The following is a 21772-nucleotide window of genomic DNA, read 5'->3' on the forward strand; positions in this document are numbered from 1 at the left end:
ACCGTAGCACTAACTAGAGGAACAGAGACAGCGGGTCACCGTAACACTAACTAGAGGAACAGAGACAGCGGGTCACTAACTAGAGGAACAGAGACAGCGGGTCACCGTAACACTAACTAGAGGAACAGAGACACTACACAATAAATCCCACGCACCCACACAACATCCTTGGAGTGGATTATGAGGTCATTCATATTCTGATTGTCACTTTAAGCACGAAGAGGAAGTGATTACATTCTCCACATAACCAGAAAATACAGAATACTCCAACAGGTCAAGTGAAGGAATGTCATGCTTCTCCAATAGCAGCCTGGCATAGCATCATGTGCAGTCAGTGCTTACAACGCTGCCAGACCCCCCCCAGCCATTCCCACAACACCGCCAGACCCCCCCCAGCCATTCCCACAACACCGCCAGACCCCCCCCAGCCATTCCCACAACACCACCAGACCCCCCCCAGCCATTCCCACAACACCACCAGACCCCCCCAGCCATTCCCACAACACCACCAGACCCCCCCCAGCCGTTCCCACAACGACACTAGACCCCCCCCCAGCCGTTCCCACAACGACACTAGACCCCCCCCAGCCATTCCCACAACGCCGCTAGACCCCCCCCAGCCATTCCCACAACGCCGCTAGACCCCCCCAGCCATTCCCACAACGCCGCTAGACCCCCCCAGCCATTCCCACAACGCCGCTAGACCCCCAGCCATTCCCACAACGCCGCTAGACCCCCCCAGCCATTCCCACAACGCCGCTAGACCCCCCCAGCCATTCCCACAACGCCGCTAGACCCCCCCAGCCATTCCCACAACAACACTAGACCCCCCCAGCCATTCCCACAACGCCGCTAGACCCCCCAGCCATTCCCACAACGCCGCTAGACCCCCCAGCCATTCCCACAACACTAGACCCCCCCCAACCATTCCCACAAGAACACTAGACCCCCCCCAGCCATTCCCACAACACCACCAGACCCCCCCCAGCCATTCCCACAACACCACCAGACCCCCCCCAGCCATTCCCACAACACCACCAGACCCCCCAGCCATTCCCACAACACCACCAGACCCCCCCAGCCATTCCCACAACAACACTAGACCCCCCCCAGCCATTCCCACAACGACACTAGACCCCCCCAGCCATTCCCACAACGACGCTAGACCCCCCCCCAGCCATTCCCACAACACTAGACCCCCCCAGCCATTCCCACAACGCCGCTAGACCCCCCCAGCCATTCCCACAACGCCGCTAGACCCCCCAGCCATTCCCACAACACTAGACCCCCCCCCAACCATTCCCACAAGAACACTAGACCCCCCCCAGCCATTCCCACAACACCACCAGACCCCCCCCAGCCATTCCCACAACACCACCAGACCCCCCAGCCATTCCCACAACACCACCAGACCCCCCCAGCCATTCCCACAACAACACTAGACCCCCCCCAGCCATTCCCACAACGACACTAGACCCCCCCAGCCATTCCCACAACGACGCTAGACCCCCCCCCAGCCATTCCCACAACACTAGACCCCCCCAGCCATTCCCACAACGCCGCTAGACCCCCCCAGCCATTCCCACAACGTTGCTAGACCCCCCCAGCCATTCCCACAACAACACTAGACCCAAACTTATTCTTTTTTCACAATGCTCTGTTTTCAGGGATAAAAACGCTTGTTGCTAGGAAACTCGGGGTAGGTGAGCGAACGGGCGCTGGAGGGAGAGAGAGATAAAATAAAGGCAGGAGGAGAGAGAGAGAGCTACTCTGTCTAAGAGGAGTCCTCCAGGGAGACGCTTCATATCCAGTGATTAGTACCACCATCTACAGGCCTCACCTCCCCACAGACACTAGAAAAGCTTCACCGCTGTTGGCAGGGTTGAGCTGTAGACCCACTACACTGTACCCAGCCACAGAACAGTTAAGCTGTAGACCCACTACACTGTACCCAGCCACAGAACCGTTAAGCTGTAGACCCACTACACTGTACCCAGCCACAGAACAGTTAAGCTGTAGACCCACTAGTCGTGGCCAAAAACGTTTTGAGAATGACACAAATATTAATTTTCACAAAGTCTGCGGCCTCAGTTTGTATGATGGCAATTTGCATATATTCCAGAATGTTATGAAGAGTGATCAGATGAATTGCAATTAATTGCAAAATCCCTCTTTGCCATGCAACTGAACTGAATCCCCCAAAAAACATTTCCACTGCATTTCAGCCCTGCCACAAAAGGACCAGCTGACATCATGTCAGTGATTCTCTCGTTAACACAGGTGTAAATGTTGACGAGGATAAAGCTGGAGATCACTCTGTCATGCTGATTGAGTTCGAATAACAGACTGGAAGCTTCAAAAGGAGGGTGGTGCTTGGAATCATTGTTCTTCCTCTGTCAACCATGGTTACCTGCAAGGAAACACATGCCGTCATCATTGCTTTGCACAAAAAGGGCTTCACAGGCAAGGATATTGCTGCCAGTAAGATTGCACCTAAATCAACCATTTATCGGTTCAATTGTTGTGAAGAAGGCTTCAGGGCGCCCAAGAAAGTCCAGCAAGCGCCAGGACCGTCTCCTAAAGTTGATTCAGCTGCGGGATCGGGGCACCACCAGTACAGAGCTTGCTCAGGAATGACAGCAGGCAGGTGTGAGTGCATCTGCACGCACAGTGAGGCGAAGACTTTTGGAGGATGGCCTGGTGTCAAGAAGGGCAGCAAAGAAGCCACTTCTCTCCATGAAAAACATCAGGGACAGACTGATATTCTGCAAAAGGTACAGGGATTGGACTGCTGAGGACTGGGGTAAAGTCATTTTCTCTGATGAATCCCCTTTCCGATTGTTTGGGGCATCGGGAAAAAAGCTTGTCCGGAGAAGACAAGGTGAGCGCTACCATCAGTCCTGTGGCATGCCAACAGTAAAGCCTCCTGAGACCATTCATGTGTGGGGTTGCTTCTCAGCCAAGGGAGTGGGCTCACTCACAATTTTGCCTAAGAACACAGCCATGAATAAAGAATGGTACCAACACATCCTCCGAGAGCAACTTCTCCCAACCATCCAGGAACAGTTTGGTGACGAACAATGACTTTTCCAGCATGATGGAGCACCTTGCCATAAGGCAAAAGTGATAACTAAGTGGCTCGGGGAACAAAACATCGATATTTTGGGTCCATGGCCAGGAAACTCCCCAGACCTTAATCCCATTGAGAACTTGTCAATCCTCAAGAGGCGGGTGGACAAACAAAAACCCACAAATTCTGACAAACTCCAAGCATTGATTATGCAAGAATGGGCTGCCATCAGTCAGGATGTGGCCCAGAAGTTAATTGACAGCATGCCAGGGCGGATTGCAGAGGTCTTGAAAAAGAAGGGTCAACACTGCAAATATTGACTCTTTGCATCAACTTCATGTAATTGTCAATAAAAGCCTTTGACACTTATGAAATGCTTGTAATTATACTTCAGTATTCCATAGTAACATCTGACAAAAATATCTAAAGACACTGAGGCAGCAAACTTTGTGGAAATTAATATTTGTCATTCTCAAAACTTTTGGCCACGACTGCACACAAAAACACGTGTGCATTTGAACACACTTGCACCACACAGACACACACTACTCAACGGCTGATGGAGAGCCGTTCATAAATGCAGATATACCCTCACCTGAACCCCACTGACAATGACACACGGGAGAGAGACCACTTATACCCTGATGAGTGGAGGAGGCTACCTCTCAGCATCTGGGCCTGTACTCATTCACAAAGCATCTCATGATTGCTGATCTAGGATCAGGCCCCCCCCCGTGCATACAATGATATTCATTATGATCTATTACGTAATTTGGAAAACTAGTGTCTCAGAGTAGGAGTGCTTATTCATTAAATCATAATGAATAAGAGGTTATGGACGAACCTGATCCTAGATCAGCACTTACTCTGAGATGTGTTCTAAATATGAATATGGGGCCACTGGTCTATTAAAAAGGCTAAGCTCAGGTAGGCTGTGTAGAGTGTAATTGATTGATTATTGATAAACATGGGTTCAATCCAGCAGCATACCACCCTGCATCCCACTGCTGTCTTGCTTCTGGAGCTAAGCAGGGTTTCCATTTATAATGGATCCCCATTAGCTACTCTTCCTGGGGTCCAGCAAAAGTAAGGCAGTTTATAAAAAATTTAAAACATTACAATACACTGTGTGCCCTCAGGCCCCTACTCCACCACATATCTACAGTACATAATCCATGTGTATGTATAGTGCGTATGTTATCGTGTGTGTGTGTGTGTGTGCCAATGTTTGTGTTGCTTCACAGTCCCCGCTGTTACATAAGGTGTTTTTATCTGTTTTTTTAAATCACATTTTTCTGCTTGCGTCAGTTACTTGATGTGGAATAGAGTTCCATGTAGTCATGGCTCTATGTAGTACTGTGTGCCTCCCATAGTCTGTTCTGGACTTGGGGACTGTGAAGAGACCTCTTGTGGCATGTCTTGTGGGGTATGCATGGGTGTCCGAGCTGTGTGCCAGTAGTTTAGACAGACAGCTCAGTGCATTCAACATGTCAATACCTCTCATAAATACAAGTAGTGATGAAGTCAATCTGTCCTCCACTTTCAGCCAGGAGAGACATGCATATTATTAATATTAGCTCTCTGCGTACATCCAAGGGCCAGACGTGCTGCCCTGTTCTGATCCAATTGCAATTTTTCTAAGTTCTTTTTTGTGGCACCTGACCACACGACTGAACAGTAGTCAAGGTGCCACAAAAGTAGGGCCTGTAGGACCTGCCTTGTTGATAGTGTTGTTAAGGCAGAGCATCACTTTATTATAGACAGACCATGACAGATTACAATCCAGGGTTACTCCAAGCAGTTTAGTCATCTCAACTCGCTCAATTTCCACATGACTTATTACAAGATTTAGTTGAGGTTTATGGTTTAGTGAGTGTTTTGTTCCAAATATAATGCTTTTAGTTTTAGAAATATTTAGGGCTAACTTATTCCTTGCCACCCACTCTGAAACTAACTGCAGCTCTTTGTTGAGTGTTGCAGTGATTTCAGTCGCTGTAGTAGCTGACATGTATAGTGTTGAGTCATCCACATACATAGACACTCTGGCTTTACTCAGTCAGTGGCATGACGTTAGTAAAAATTGAAAAAAGCAAGGGGCCTATACAGCGACCCTGGGGAATTCCTGATTCTAACTGGATTATATTCAAAAGGCTTCCATTTAAGAACACCCTCTGTGTTCTGTTAACCAAGTAATTGGTTTAATCTTTATCCACAATATAGCAGGGGGTGTAAAGCCATAACGTTTTTCCAGCAGCAGACTATGATCAATAATGTCAAAAGCTGCACTGAAGTCTAACAAGACAGCCCCCACAATCATTTTATTATCAATTTCTCTGTCATTTGTGTAAATGCTGTGCTTGTTGAGTCTCCTTCCTTATAAGCATGCTGAAATTATGTTTGTTTACTGTGAAATCGCATTGTATCTGGTCAAACACCATTTTTTCCAGACGTTTACTAAGGGTTGGTCCTGGTCAGACCCTGGATGGGAGACCAAATGCTGCTGGAAGCGGTGTTGGAGGGCCAGTAGGAGGCACCTTTTCCTCTGGTCTAAAAAAAGAATTATCCCAATGCCCCAGGGCAGTGATTGGAGACATTGCCTTGTGTCGGGTGCCGTCTTTCGGATGGGACGTTAAACAGGTGTCCTGACTCTCTGTGGTCTCTATAGATCCCATGGTACTTATCATAAGAGTAGGGGTGTTAACCCTGGTGTCCTGACTCTCTGTGGTCTCTATAGATCCCATGGTACTTATCATAAGAGTAGGGGTGTTAACCCTGGTGTCCTGACTCTCTGTGGTCTCTAGATCCATGGTACTTATCATAAGAGTAGGGGTGTTAACCCTGGTGTCCTGGCTAAATTCACAATCTGGCCTTCATACCATCATGGACACCTAATCTTCCCCAGCTTACAATTGGCCCATTCATGTCCCCTCCTCTCCCCTGTAACTGTTCCCCAGGTCGTTGCTGTAAATTACAATGTGTTCAGTCAACTTACCTGGTAAAACAACAAAAACAACAGAGCCTGACCAATCACATAGTGATTTACCTCATGACCTAAGGGTGTATATCCTCAAGAGACTAAACGGTCTTCCTCTCTGCCTTCTCATCCTCAAGAGACTAAACGGTCTTCCTCTCTGCCTTCTCATCCTCAAGAGACTAAACAGTCTTCCTCTGCCTTCTCATCCATGTATATCCTCAAGAGACTAAACAGTCTTCCTCTCTGCCTTCTCATCCATGTATATCCTCAAGAGACTAAACAGTCTTCCTCTGTCTTCTCATCCATGTATATCCTCAAGAGACTAAACAGTCTTCCTCTCTGCCTTCTCATCCATGTATATCCTCAAGAGACTAAACAGTCTTCCTCTGTCTTCTCATCCATGTATATCCTCAAGAGACTAAACAGTCTTCCTCTCTGCCTTCTCATCCTCAAGAGACTAAACAGTCTTCCTCTCTGCCTTCTCATCCTCAAGAGACTAAACAGTCTTCCTCTGTCTTCTCATCCATGTATATCCTCAAGAGACTAAACAGTCTTCCTCTCTGCCTTCTCATCCATGTATATCCTCAAGAGACTAAACAGTCTTCCTCTGTCTTCTCATCCATGTATATCCTCAAGAGACTAAACAGTCTTCCTCTCTGCCTTCTCATCCTCAAGAGACTAAACAGTCTTCCTCTCTGCCTTCTCATCCTCAAGAGACTAAACAGTCTTCCTCTGTCTTCTCATCCATGTATATCCTCAAGAGACTAAACAGTCTTCCTCTGTCTTCTCATCCATGTATATCCTCAAGAGACTAAACAGTCTTCCTCTGTCTTCTCATCCATGTATATCCTCAAGAGACTAAACAGTCTTCCTATGTCTTCTCATCCATGTATATCCTCAAGAGACTAAACAGTCTTCCTCTCTGTCTTCTCATTCATGTATATCCTCAAGAGACTAAACAGTCTTCCTCTCTGCCTTCTCATCCTCAAGAGACTAAACAGTCTTCCTCTCTGCCTTCTCATCCTCAAGAGACTAAACAGTCTTCCTCTGTCTTCTCATCCATGTATATCCTCAAGAGACTAAACAGTCTTCCTCTCTGCCTTCTCATCCATGTATATCCTCAAGAGACTAAACGGTCTTCCTCTCTGTCTTCTCATCCTCAAGAGACTAAACGGTCTTCCTCTCTGTCTTCTCATCCTCAAGAGACTAAACGGTCTTCCTCTCTGCCTTCTCATCCATGTATATCCTCAAGAGACTAAACAGTCTTCCTCTCTGCCTTCTCATCCTCAAGAGACTAAACAGTCTTCCTCTCTGTCTTCTCATCCAGCTGCACTTCAGCAAGACGACGGGAATAACAAACCATTTTTCCTTCTGTTCCTATAGTCATTACCCAGGTTGTCTCCTGGGTAGCCACCACACACAGTATTGTAAATTACACTGCTAACATTGACATATACACTGTGGGCCTACCAATGTGTGAAACAGTATACACCAGAAATGTAGGGTCTTCATTAATATTCTAGAGTGGCCTCCTCTCCTCGTCTCCTTTCCTTCCTTTAGGAATGATCTGACAGAACCTGAACCTACGGAGGTTTCTGGTGTGGGTGGGGAGCTACCAGTACCACACACAGTACATACATTATCCTGTATGCATAGTATACCTGCTACATCAGACCGGGTGAAATATCACACCAGAAATGTAGGCTCTTCATTGGCCCCTTTTCTTAGATTTGACTTTAAAAAGAGCGATGCTTCCATTGGCCTCTCGTTTAGTTCCCTCCCTCGCTTTATTTGACCTCCTCCCTTGTTCCGTTCCCTCCGTTATCAGGGCTGTGTGTGTGTGTGTGGCAGCCCTGGCTACAAGATCATCTCTTTGTGGAGACACTCCTGCGTGTGGAAATGGAAGCAAACAGCTGTTCCTCATAGAGAAGATATCCTCCACCCTTCCTCCTGCTCCCCCTCCTCACTCCTTCTGTTATACCTGTGGTATACTGTCTGATATACCATGGCTTTCAGCCAATCAGTATTCATGGCTCAAACCAGCCAGTTTATAACGGTGAATAGATAATGATTCAGTTGGCCTGCCTGCAGCCCTGCACTTCAGACACGCAGTTCCCTGTGGAGACAGGCGTGCGCACACACACACACACGCTTACAGACCAACACGCTCACACGTAAATACACATACACGCTCCAACAGGGCCATGCGTGGGTTACTAATGCCCTCATCACATCTCTTCCTTCTCTGAGATGGTTCACATCATTAGTGTGTGTAAGGCAGGTACAATTACATGGCCCGACACACACACACACACACACACACACACACACACACACACACACACACAATGAATAATCCAGCGCACGGCGCACGCTGCATCTGTTTGAAGGACGAGAGGAATATTGCTGGCGAGGCTGTTTTACTGAGGTCATGTTTCTATTGATGACGATGCCTGTGTGACTGAGTGAGAGAGTGACTGAGTGAGAGAGTGACTGAGTGAGAGTGACTGACTGACTGCTGGAGAATGGAGAGTGTGAGACAGCAGGCAGGTAGTTAGTTAGTTAGCGTAGCATGTCTGTGTAATCTTGACTGCTGGGTAAATTTGACAGGAACCGGTTGTATAAAACATCTTAGTGTTACCCATAATTTCCCCTTACCTAAGGGAATTTAAGGCTGTTGCATATAGCGCCTCAAACATTTCATTAGTTAAGGGCATCATTTAAGGGTTTTATGGCAGTTTGAAGGCATGTATGGCAGAAACGAGTCTCGGTTACCATGGAGATGACCCGACCACATTCATTTTGGAAGATCCCAAGAACTTCTAATATCCAAGACAGGAGATAACATTTTTTTTCACAAGACATTTTCCTTTATTTTGTTTTTTCTCAACTTGTTTCAATTACTTTCTAACATGTCAAGCTAACTTACAGAGGAGCTAGCTAGCTAACCAGCAAGCTTTGTGGCCATGGATTGTGCACCTTCCATTGTTTAGCTAAGTAGCTAGCTAGCTGGTGGATGTTTTCCTTTTGAAACCAGGGCAGGGGAAAGCAACATTCACCTCCACATATGCTGCGTTCATTAATATCTATACTGAGTGAAGCACTTCAGGGACCTAATGGGCACCCTTACAATGGGCACCCTTACAATGGGCACCCTTACAATGGGCACCCTTACAATGGGCACCCTTACAATGGGCACCCTTACAATTTACACTTCATTTAAGGGGGAAAATAACCAAGATGTTTTATGCAACCGCGGCAGGTAGCCTAGTGGTTAGAGTGTTGGACTAGTAACCAGCAGGTAGCCTAGTGGTTAGTGTTGGGCCAGTAACCAGCAGGTAGCCTAGTGGTTAGAGTGTTGGACCAGTAACCAGCAGGTAGCCTAGTGGTTAGAGTGTTGGGCCAGTAACCAGCAGGTAGCCTAGTGGTTAGAGTGTTGGGCCAGTAACCAGCAGGTAGCCTAGTGGTTAGAGCGTTGGACTAGTAACCAGCAGGTAGCCTAGTGGTTAGAGTGTTGGACTAGTAACCAGCAGGTAGCCTAGTGGTTAGAGTGTTGGACTAGTAACCAGCAGGTAGCCTAGTGGTTAGAGCGTGTGGCTAGTAACCAGCAGGTAGCCTAGTGGTTAGAGTGTTGGACTAGTAACCAGCAGGTAGCCTAGTGGTTAGAGTGTTGGACTAGTAACCAGCAGGTAGCCTAGTGGTTAGAGTGTTGGACTAGTAACCAGCAGGGTAGGCTAGTGGTTAGAGCGTTGGACTAGTAACCAGCAGGTAGCCTAGTGGTTAGAGCGTTGGACTAGTAACCAGCAGGTAGCCTAGTGGTTAGAGCATTGGACTAGTAACCAGCAGGTAGCCTAGTGGTTAGAGCGTTGGACTAGTAACCAGCAGGTAGCCTAGTGGTTAGAGTGTTGGACTAGTAACCAGCAGGTAGCCTAGTGGTTAGAGCGTTGGACTAGTAACCAGCAGGTAGCCTAGTGGTTAGAGCGTTGGACTAGTAACCAGCAGGTAGCCTAGTGGTTAGAGCGTTGGACTAGTAACCGAAAGGTTGCAAGATCGAATCCCCGAGCTGACAAGGTACAAATCTGTCATTCTGCCCCTGAAAAACTTGTTCTTAACTGACTTGCCTAGTTAAATAAAGGTTCAATAAAACATTAAAAAAACGGGCCCAAGTCCTCGGTGAAGCTCTCTTTAACCGATTAGGCCATATTGTTTCTGGCACATCAGATGCTGCAGAACAATCATTATGAGGACTGGGAGGGGAGACCAGGTAGTGGGGTCCGTCAGTGGCGGCTGGGGGACGGTTGTCCTAACCAACTCATGGACACTAGGGTGGCTGGGGGACGGTTGTCCTAACCAACTCATGGACACTAGGGCGGCTGGGGGACGGTTGTCCTAACCAACTCATAGACACTAGGGTGGCTGGGGGACGGTTGTCCTAACCAACTCATGGATACTAGGGCGGCTGGGGGACGGTTGTCCTAACCAACTCATGGATACTAGGGCAGCTGGGGGACGGTTGTCCTAACCAACTCATGGACACTGGGGTGGCTGGGGGACGGTTGTCCTAACCAACTCATGGATACTGGGGCGGCTGGGGGACGGTTGTCCTAACCAACTCATGGACACTAGGGTGGCTGGGGGACGGTTGTCCTAACCAACTCATGGACACTAGGGCGGATGGGGGACGGTTGTCCTAACCAACTCATGGACACTAGGGCGGCTGGGGGACGGTTGTCCTAACCAACTCATGGACACTAGGGCGGCTGGGGGACGGTTGTCCTAACCAACTCATGGACACTAGGGCGGCTGGGGGACAGTTGTCCTAACCAACTCATGGACACTAGGGCGGCTGGGGGACGGTTGTCCTAACCAACTCATGGACACTAGGGCGGCTGGGGGACAGTTGTCCTAACCAACTCATGGACACTAGGGTGGCTGGGGGACGGTTGTCCTAACCAACTCATGGACACTAGGGCGGCTGGGGGACGGTTGTCCTAACCAACTCATGGATACTAGGGTGGCTGGGGGACGGTTGTCCTAACCAACTCATGGATACTAGGGTGGCTGGGGGACGGTTGTCCTAACCAACTCATGGACACTAGGGCGGTGGGGGGACGGTTGTCCTAACCAACTCATGGATACTAGGGTGGCTGGGGGACGGTTGTCCTAACCAACTCATGGATACTAGGGTGGCTGGGGGCGGGTGTCCTAACCAACTCATGGACACTAGGGTGGCTGGGGGACGGTTGTCATAACTTCCAAAATACCAGCCAAGCTCTGTTCCTGAACCAAGCTGAAGGGAGGATGATCTCAATATACAACCAGACCCAGTGTTCAGTGTTCAGTGTTCGCCCTCTGCTGCCAAGCTTTAGATTAAATTACAATTAGTGTATTACATCATAGGGTTCTAAATGTCAAGAGAAGTTCTAGAATCAGCCCTTTATTCCGTGTTAAAGAACATTCCGAGAGAAAGACAGAGGCCTGGGAAAAGACTAGCATTTGATTAGAACTAATTTTACCTTGGCAGCATCCCAAATGGAGCCCTATTCCCCATATTAGAGCTCTGGTCAAAAGTAGTGCAATAAATAGGGAATAGGGTGCCAATTGGGACAAAGCCCTGGAAAGCCTCTATTCAAGGGCTCCATATTGGATTTGAGTAGAAGCAGGGTGAAAAATGATCTGATGGTTGCCAGCCGCGCTCAGGGAGAGGATATCCCTGATAACAGCGCAGCCTGGGCTTTGGAAGGGGCTCTATGTACCGCAGCACTTCAAAATCATTCAAACAGAACAAAACCCTTCAAACAGGACTAGAGGCTTGAGCTTACAGCCTGCTCAACAGTAAGAGATATACCTAAAATATTCACAAGTGGATTTCATTTCATACGATCCCTATTATTTCTTTAGCCTGTAGTTGTGTAAAACCAAGGCCGTGTTATGATGATACAGTCTACTCCAGATATACAGCACCAGTCAAATGTTTGGACACACCTACTCATTCAAGGGCTTTCTTGCCAAGAGTGTGCAAAGCTGTCATCAAGGCAAAGGGTGGCTACTTTGAAGGATCTCAAATATAAAATATATTTTGATTTGTTTAACACTTTTTTGGTTACTATATGATTCCATATGTGTTATTTCATAGTTTTGATGTCTCCACTATTGTTCTACAATGTAGAAAATAGTCAAAATAAAATAAAGATCTTGGAATGAGTAGGTATGTCCAAACTTGGGACTGGTACTGTATTCAACGGTTTAGGATTGTTGCTTGTATTCATTCAGCTATATCTTTCTCTAGATAGAATTCCACATGAGCTTCGTACTGTTTTTCTTCAACCAAGTAGTGTGTGATTACTGATGAACACACATTCATCCAGGATTTATTTTCTCCTTTACATCAACAACCTGGGGAATAGTTACAGGGGGGAAGAATGAGCCAATTGGAAACTGGGGATGATTAGGTGGCCATGATGGTATGAAGGCCAGGTTGTGAATTTAGCCAGGACACCAGGGTTAACACTAGGGCTGGGCGATATGGACCAAAAGTCATATCCCGATATATTTAGGCTGAATATCGATATAAGATATATAACCTGATATTTTTTCCGCAAAGTGAGAGCAAATGTTCAGTCAAAGTCAAAGCCAGATATGACATGTCTCAAGTGGTTTTATTGAAACCGGCTATTTCAGTGAACAGTTGAAAAATCAAATGAATAAATAATAAACAGGGCTCTTCACCTGGTTCAGATTAAATGCTCAGCTGTTCAAATAACAATAACATGTAAACATAAACACTGTATAACAACAGGAGAACCTTTTCTGAAATCAAAGCTCCATAAGGTGCACATTTAAATAAAATAAAAAAATCTTAAACAAAAATAGCCTATAAAATAAAATAGGCCTATCTTTTTCTGAAATAAATATTATATATATTTATGAGAAAAGTCAACTTTTTTTTAGTTTGACAACTTTAAATGGCTTATTAAAATCAAATTACAGATTTCTTCTCCTTTCTAACAAATCCACAGATGCAAATAACGAACATTACAAAATAATAAAATATGACAAACCCTAGTAAGGGCAGTAATTATATATAAATAAAGAACAAAATAAAGTGCTCAGTTTGAGAAAATGTTTTTTAAACATCAGCCTGAGATTTAACAAAAAGCAAATGGTACTAAATTTCTTATCTGAACAGCCTCAACCAGTTGCACAAGAAACAGACTATCAACTAAATAAACATTTCCCCTCTTTTTTTACTTTGATAAACAGTAATGCTGTCTTGAGGTAGACATTAGGCACACTGCGGGAAAATGAAGTTTGCAGTGAGCTTTGTTTCGGGTTGTCGACGGCTTGCGGCTGGGGCTTCTGCAGCGCGCAGTTTCACACACTCTTCGTATTGCAGTTTGTGCCACTGTTTTAGGTGGTGAAAAAGATTTGTAGTGCTTCCACCCCTGGCTGGAACTTTTTTATGGCACTGCCTACATATAACGTGATTTTGTTGCTCATCTGATACTTTGAATCTGAACCATCTCCAAATTACTGAGCCAATGCTTTTTCTATTACTAACCAATTCCTCCTCAAAACGCTCCGCAGACGCTGTTGCTTCCTCCATGTTTGTTTTAGTGTCTGTTCCTGCCCCTCCGCCCTCTGTGCATGAAAGAAGAGGCGCGGGGAGCAGCGCAGAGAGCTCCGGGTCTGCAGCTTGCTTGGAGCAAGGATCAAAGCGCAAATTTGAACTATATCGATATATGCGAAATGGTCTAATTTCATATCACATTTAAAATATATCGATATATCGCCCAGCCCTAGTTAACACTCCTACTTTTATGATAAGTACCATGGGATCTATAGAGACCACAGAGAGTCAGGACACCAGGGTTAACACCACTACTCTTATGATAAGTACCATGGATCTATAGAGACCACAGAGAGTCAGGACACCAGGGTTAACACCCCTACTCTTATGATAAGTACCATGGGATCTATAGTGACCACAGAGAGTCAGGACACCAGGGTTAACACCCCTACTCTTATGATAAGTACCATGGATCTAGAGATCACAGAGAGTCAGGACACCAGGGTTAACACCCCTACTCTTATGATAAGTACCACGGGATCTATAGTGACCACAGAGAGTCAGGACACCAGGGTTAACACCCCTACTCTTATGATAAGTACCATGGATCTAGAGACCACAGAGAGTCAGGACACCAGGGTTAACACCCCTACTCTTATGATAAGTACCATGGGATCTATAGAGACCACAGAGAGTCAGGACACCAGGGTTAACACCCCTACTCTTATGATAAGTACCATGGATCTATAGAGACCACAGAGAGTCAGGACACCAGGGTTAACACCCCTACTCTTATGATAAGTACCATGGGATCTATAGAGACCACAGAGAGTCAGGACACCAGGGTTAACACTCCTACTCTTATGATAAGTACCATGGATCTATAGAGACCACAGAGAGTCAGGACACCAGGGTTAACACCCCTACTCTTATGATAAGTACCATGGGATCTATAGAGACCACAGAGAGTCAGGACACCAGGGTTAACACCCCTACTCTTATGATAAGTACCATGGGATCTACAGAGACCACAGACAGTCAGGACACCAGGGTTAACACCCCTACTCTTATGATAAGTACCATGGATCTATAGAGACCACAGAGAGTCAGAACACCTGTTTACCGTCCCATCCGAAAGACAGCACCATGTGATTGTCCCCAATCACTGTCCTGAGGAATTGGGATATTTTTATTCTTTAGACCAGAGGAAAGAGTTCCTCCTACTGGCCCTCCAACACAACTTCCAGCATTTGGTCTCCCATCCACAGACCGACCAGGACCGACCCTGCTTAGCTTCAGTGGCAAGCCAGCAGTGGGATGAAGGGTGGCATGGTTCAATTACAATATAATTACAATATAGTAACACATTGAGCATCAAATACTGTAAGAAATACAGCAGCCAGCACTAAAACAAACCAACCAAACAGCATCCTCACCTGATTGTGGAAGTTGAGCATAGTGGTGGTCTCTATGTCCTTCTTCCCCAGGATCTCCATCTTGACCGGCGACGAGGGGAACTTCCAGGAGAAGTAGTCCAGGAAGTCTGGCAGGTAGGACGCCGCCCCGTGGATGATGCCCATGACGTAATGAGCTGCCTGGGATGACGTGTCCTCACTGAAGGCTAGGGTAACAAACTCCTGGGCGAACTGCTGCATCTCTGCTGGAGACAGGGCCGAGAGCTCGCTGCAGTAGGCGTGTGCCACCAGGGCTCCACCGTTGGGTTGTTCCTCTACGTGGATGAAGCGGGCGAACTCCAGGTTCTCAAAGCCAGGCTGGGGGCACCGTGGCTGGGGGATCTGGAGAGGGGAGGTCATGGGGGAAGCTGGGTCCCAACTACTAATGCTACTGCTACTGCTATTGCTGCTGCTCCATAGGGGCTTGGAGAGGGACAGAGTTGGAGAGGGGCTGTAGCAGTTCTCCTGTTTGATGGATGAGGTGGTGGAGGTGTGGTGGTGGTGGACGGGGAGCGGGGGTTTGAACTCTGTGTGGCCGTGGTGCTGGTGGTGTTGTTTGGAGGCCAGGCCTGCGTGGAGCTCGGAGAGGAGACCAGCACACACGGTCTGGCTGGACCTGCTGTACATCTTGGTCCGTTTCCACTTCTCCTTCTCTCTCTCACTCTCTTTGTGTTTCTTCTTCTTTTTCTTCTTCACCTTTTTAATCTGGAGCTCCTCTGAGTTTATTTTGGGTTTCTGCTTGTCTGGAGAGAGAGGGGGAGAGAGAGAGAGAGAGAGGGGAAAACAGTGTTAATAAAAGAGCTATGAAGACCTGCATGCAGATCCACTACTACCCAGAGCACGCCTGGAATCTAGAGAGAGAGAGATCCACTACTACCCAGAGCACGCCTGGAATCTAGAGAGAGAGAGAGATCCACTACTACCCAGAGCACGCCTGGAATCTAGAGAGAGAGAGAGAGATCCACTACTACCCAGAGCACGCCTGGAATCTAGAGAGAGAGAGAGATCCACTACTACCCAGAGCACGCCTGGAATCTAGAGAGAGAGAGAGAGATCCACTACTACCCAGAGCACGCCTGGAATCTAGAGAGAGAGAGATCCACTACTACCCAGAGCACGCCTGGAATCTAGAGAGAGAGAGATCCACTACTACCCAGAGCACGCCTGGAATCTAGAGAGAGAGAGATCCACTACTACCCAGAGCACGCCTGGAATCTAGAGAGAGAGAGATCCACTACTACCCAGAGCACGCCTGGAATCTAGAGAGAGAGAGAGATCCACTACTACCCAGAGCACGCCTGGAATCTAGAGAGAGAGAGAGATCCACTACTACCCAGAGCACGCCTGGAATCTAGAGAGAGAGAGAGATCCACTACTACCCAGAGCACGCCTGGAATCTAGAGAGAGAGAGATCCACTACTACCCAGAGCACGCCTGGAATCTAGAGAGAGAGAGATCCACTACTACCCAGAGCACGCCTGGAATCTAGAGAGAGAGAGATCCACTACTACCCAGAGCACGCCTGGAATCTAGAGCGAGAGAGATCCACTACTACCCAGAGCACGCCTGGAATCTAGAGAGAGAGAGATCCACTACTACCCAGAGCACGCCTGGAATCTAGAGAGAGAGAGATCCACTACTACCCAGAGCACGCCTGGAATCTAGAGAGAGAGAGAGATCTACTACTACCCAGAGCACGCCTGGAATCTAGAGAGAGAGAGAGAGAGAGAGAGAGAGAGAGAGATCCACTACTACCCAGAGCACGCCTGGAATCTAGAGAGAGAGAGAGAGAGAGAGAGAGAGATCCACTACTACCCAGAGCACGCCTGGAATCTAGAGAGAGAGAGAGAGAGATCCACTACTACCCAGAGCACGCCTGGAATCTAGAGAGAGAGAGAGAGATCCACTACTACCCAGAGCACGCCTGGAATCTAGAGAGAGAGAGAGATCCACTACTACCCAGAGCACGCCTGGAATCTAGAGAGAGAGAGAGATCCACTACTACCCAGAGCACGCCTGGAATCTAGAGAGAGAGAGAGATCCACTACTACCCAGAGCACGCCTGGAATCTAGAGAGAGAGAGAGATCCACTACTACCCAGAGCACGCCTGGAATCTAGAGAGAGAGAGAGATCCACTACTACCCAGAGCACGCCTGGAATCTAGAGAGAGAGAGAGATCCACTACTACCCAGAGCACGCCTGGAATCTAGAGAGAGAGAGAGATCCACTACTACCCAGAGCACGCCTGGAATCTAGAGAGAGAGAGAGATCCACTACTACCCAGAGCACGCCTGGGATCTAGAGAGAGAGAGAGATCCACTACTACCCAGAGCACGCCTGGAATCTAGAGAGAGAGAGATCCCTACTACCCAGAGCACGCCTGGAATCTAGAGAGAGAGAGATCCACTACTACCCAGAGCACGCCTGGAATCTAGAGAGAGAGAGATCCACTACTACCCAGAGCACGCCTGGAATCTAGAGAGAGAGAGATCCACTACTACCCAGAGCACGCCTGGAATCTAGAGAGAGAGAGATCCACTACTACCCAGAGCACGCCTGGAATCTAGAGAGAGAGAGATCCACTACTACCCAGAGCACGCCTGGAATCTAGAGCGAGAGAGATCCACTACTACCCAGAGCACGCCTGGAATCTAGAGAGAGAGAGATCCACTACTACCCAGAGCACGCCTGGAATCTAGAGAGAGAGAGATCCACTACTACCCAGAGCACGCCTGGAATCTAGAGAGAGAGAGATCCACTACTACCCAGAGCACGCCTGGAATCTAGAGAGAGAGAGAGATCCACTACTACCCAGAGCACGCCTGGAATCTAGAGCGAGAGAGAGATCCACTACTACCCAGAGCACGCCTGGAATCTAGAGAGAGAGAGAGATCCACTACTACCCAGAGCACGCCTGGAATCTAGAGCGAGAGAGATCCACTACTACCCAGAGCACGCCTGGAATCTAGAGAGAGAGAGATCCACTACTACCCAGAGCACGCCTGGAATCTAGAGAGAGAGAGATCCACTACTACCCAGAGCACGCCTGGAATCTAGAGAGAGAGAGAGAGATCTACTACTACCCAGAGCACGCCTGGAATCTAGAGAGAGAGAGAGAGAGAGAGAGAGAGAGAGATCCACTACTACCCAGAGCACGCCTGGAATCTAGAGAGAGAGAGAGAGAGAGAGAGAGATCCACTACTACCCAGAGCACGCCTGGAATCTAGAGAGAGAGAGAGAGAGATCCACTACTACCCAGAGCACGCCTGGAATCTAGAGAGAGAGAGAGAGATCCACTACTACCCAGAGCACGCCTGGAATCTAGAGAGAGAGAGATCCACTACTACCCAGAGCACGCCTGGAATCTAGAGAGAGAGAGATCCACTACTACCCAGAGCACGCCTGGAATCTAGAGAGAGAGAGAGATCCACTACTACCCAGAGCACGCCTGGAATCTAGAGAGAGAGAGAGATCCACTACTACCCAGAGCACGCCTGGAATCTAGAGAGAGAGAGAGATCCACTACTACCCAGAGCACGCCTGGAATCTAGAGAGAGAGAGAGATCCACTACTACCCAGAGCACGCCTGGAATCTAGAGAGAGAGAGAGACCCACTACTACCCAGAGCACGCCTGGAATCTAGAGAGAGAGAGAGATCCACTACTACCCAGAGCACGCCTGGAATCTAGAGAGAGAGAGAGATCCACTACTACCCAGAGCACGCCTGGAATCTAGAGAGAGAGAGATCCACTACTACCCAGAGCACGCCTGGAATCTAGAGAGAGAGAGATCCACTACTACCCAGAGCACGCCTGGAATCTAGAGAGAGAGAGATCCACTACTACCCAGAGCACGCCTGGAATCTAGAGAGAGAGAGATCCACTACTACCCAGAGCACGCCTGGAATCTAGAGAGAGAGAGATCCACTACTACCCAGAGCACGCCTGGAATCTAGAGAGAGAGAGATCCACTACTACCCAGAGCACGCCTGGAATCTAGAGAGAGAGAGATCCACTACTACCCAGAGCACGCCTGGAATCTAGAGAGAGAGAGATCCACTACTACCCAGAGCACGCCTGGAATCTAGAGAGAGAGAGATCCACTACTACCCAGAGCACGCCTGGAATCTAGAGAGAGAGAGATCCACTACTACCCAGAGCACGCCTGGAATCTAGAGAGAGAGATCCACTACTACCCAGAGCACGCCTGGAATCTAGAGAGAGAGAGATCCACTACTACCCAGAGCACGCCTGGAATCTAGAGAGAGAGAGATCCACTACTACCCAGAGCACGCCTGGAATCTAGAGAGAGAGAGATCCACTACTACCCAGAGCACGCCTGGAATCTAGAGAGAGAGATCCACTACTACCCAGAGCACGCCTGGAATCTAGAGAGAGAGAGAGAGATCCACTACTACCCAGAGCACGCCTGGAATCTAGAGAGAGAGAGAGAGATCCACTACTACCCAGAGCACGCCTGGAATCTAGAGAGAGAGAGAGATCCACTACTACCCAGAGCACGCCCTGGAATCTAGAGAGAGAGAGATCCACTACTACCCAGAGCACGCCTGAAATCTAGAGAGAGAGATCCACTACTACCCAGAGCACGCCTGGAATCTAGAGAGATCCACTACTACCCAGAGCACGCCTGGAATCTAGAGAGATCCACTACTACCCAGAGCACGCCTGGAATCTAGAGAGAGAGAGATCCACTACTACCCAGAGCACACCTGGAATCTAGAGAGAGAGAGATCCACTACTACCCAGAGCACACCTGGAATCTAGAGAGAGAGATCCACTACTACCCAGAGCACGCCTGGAATCTAGAGAGAGAGAGAGAGATCCACTACTACCCAGAGCACGCCTGGAATCTAGAGAGAGAGAGAGATCCACTACTACCCAGAGCACGCCTGGAATCTAGAGAGAGAGATCCACTACTACCCAGAGCACGCCTGGAATCTAGAGAGAGAGAGATCCACTACTACCCAGAGCACGCCTGGAATCTAGAGAGAGAGAGAGATCCACTACTACCCAGAGCACGCCTGGAATCTAGAGAGAGAGAGATCCACTACTACCCAGAGCACGCCTGGAATCTAGAGAGAGAGAGATCCACTACTACCCAGAGCACGCCTGGAATCTAGAGAGAGAGAGATCCACTACTACCCAGAGCACGCCTGGAATCTAGAGAGAGAGAGATCCACTACTACCCAGAGCACGCCTGGAATCTAGAGAGAGAGAGATCCACTACTACCCAGAGCACGCCTGGAATCTAGAGAGAGAGAGATCCACTACTACCCAGAGCACGCCTGGAATCTAGAGAGAGAGAGATCCACTACTACCCAGAGCACGCCTGGAATCTAGAGAGAGAGAGATCCACTACTACCCAGAGCACGCCTGGAATCTAGAGAGAGAGATCCACTACTACCCAGAGCACGCCTGGAATCTAGAGAGAGAGAGATCCACTACTACCCAGAGCACGCCTGGAATCTAGAGAGAGAGAGATCCACTACTACCCAGAGCACGCCTGGAATCTAGAGAGAGAGAGATCCACTACTACCCAGAGCACGCCTGGAATCTAGAGAGAGAGAGAGCCACTACTACCCAGAGCACGCCTGGAATCTAGAGAGAGAGAGATCCACTACTACCCAGAGCACGCCTGGAATCTAGAGAGAGAGAGATCCACTACTACCCAGAGCACGCCTGGAATCTAGAGAGAGAGAGATCCACTACTACCCAGAGCACGCCTGGAATCTAGAGAGAGAGATCCACTACTACCCAGAGCACGCCTGGAATCTAGAGAGAGAGAGATCCACTACTACCCAGAGCACGCCTGGAATCTAGAGAGAGAGAGATCCACTACTACCCAGAGCACGCCTGGAATCTAGAGAGAGAGAGATCCACTACTACCCAGAGCACGCCTGGAATCTAGAGAGAGAGAGATCCACTACTACCCAGAGCACGCCTGGAATCTAGAGAGAGAGAGATCCACTACTACCCAGAGCACGCCTGGAATCTAGAGAGAGAGATCCACTACTACCCAGAGCACGCCTGGAATCTAGAGAGAGAGAGAGAGAGATCCACTACTACCCAGAGCACGCCTGGAATCTAGAGAGAGAGAGAGAGATCCACTACTACCCAGAGCACGCCTGAAATCTAGAGAGAGAGATCCACTACTACCCAGAGCACGCCTGGAATCTAGAGAGATCCACTACTACCCAGAGCACGCCTGGAATCTAGAGAGAGAAAGAGAGAGAGATCCACTACTACCCAGAGCACGCCTGGAATCTAGAGAGAGAGAGAGATCCACTACTACCCAGAGCACGCCTGGAATCTAGAGAGATCCACTACTACCCAGAGCACGCCTGGAATCTAGAGAGAGAGATCCACTACTACCCAGAGCACACCTGGAATCTAGAGAGAGAGAGATCCACTACTACCCAGAGCACACCTGGAATCTAGAGAGAGAGAGATCCACTACTACCCAGAGCACGCCTGGAATCTAGAGAGATCCACTACTACCCAGAGCACGCCTGGAATCTAGAGAGAGAGAGATCCACTACTACCCAGAGCACACCTGGAATCTAGAGAGAGAGAGAGATCCACTACTACCCAGAGCACGCCTGGAATCTAGAGAGAGAGAGATCCACTACTACCCAGAGCACGCCTGGAATCTAGAGAGAGAGAGATCCACTACTACCCAGAGC

At 48.5% G+C, this 21772-nt stretch overlaps 1 protein-coding gene across 1 annotated transcript in view; it reads right to left on the reverse strand.

Moving 5' to 3' along the window:
* LOC115188377 (round spermatid basic protein 1-like) overlaps window positions 1-21772 on the reverse strand; it is a 97847-nt gene that overhangs the window by 48844 nt on the left and 27231 nt on the right. The window contains exon 3 of the mRNA XM_029747182.1: window positions 15051-15811. Within this exon, the coding sequence (XP_029603042.1) occupies window positions 15051-15811 (761 nt within the window). The remainder of the gene's footprint in view (window positions 1-15050; window positions 15812-21772) is intronic.

The sequence above is a fragment of the Salmo trutta genome, unplaced genomic scaffold (genome assembly GCF_901001165.1).
Source record: "Salmo trutta unplaced genomic scaffold, fSalTru1.1, whole genome shotgun sequence".
Classification (NCBI taxonomy): domain Eukaryota; kingdom Metazoa; phylum Chordata; class Actinopteri; order Salmoniformes; family Salmonidae; genus Salmo; species Salmo trutta.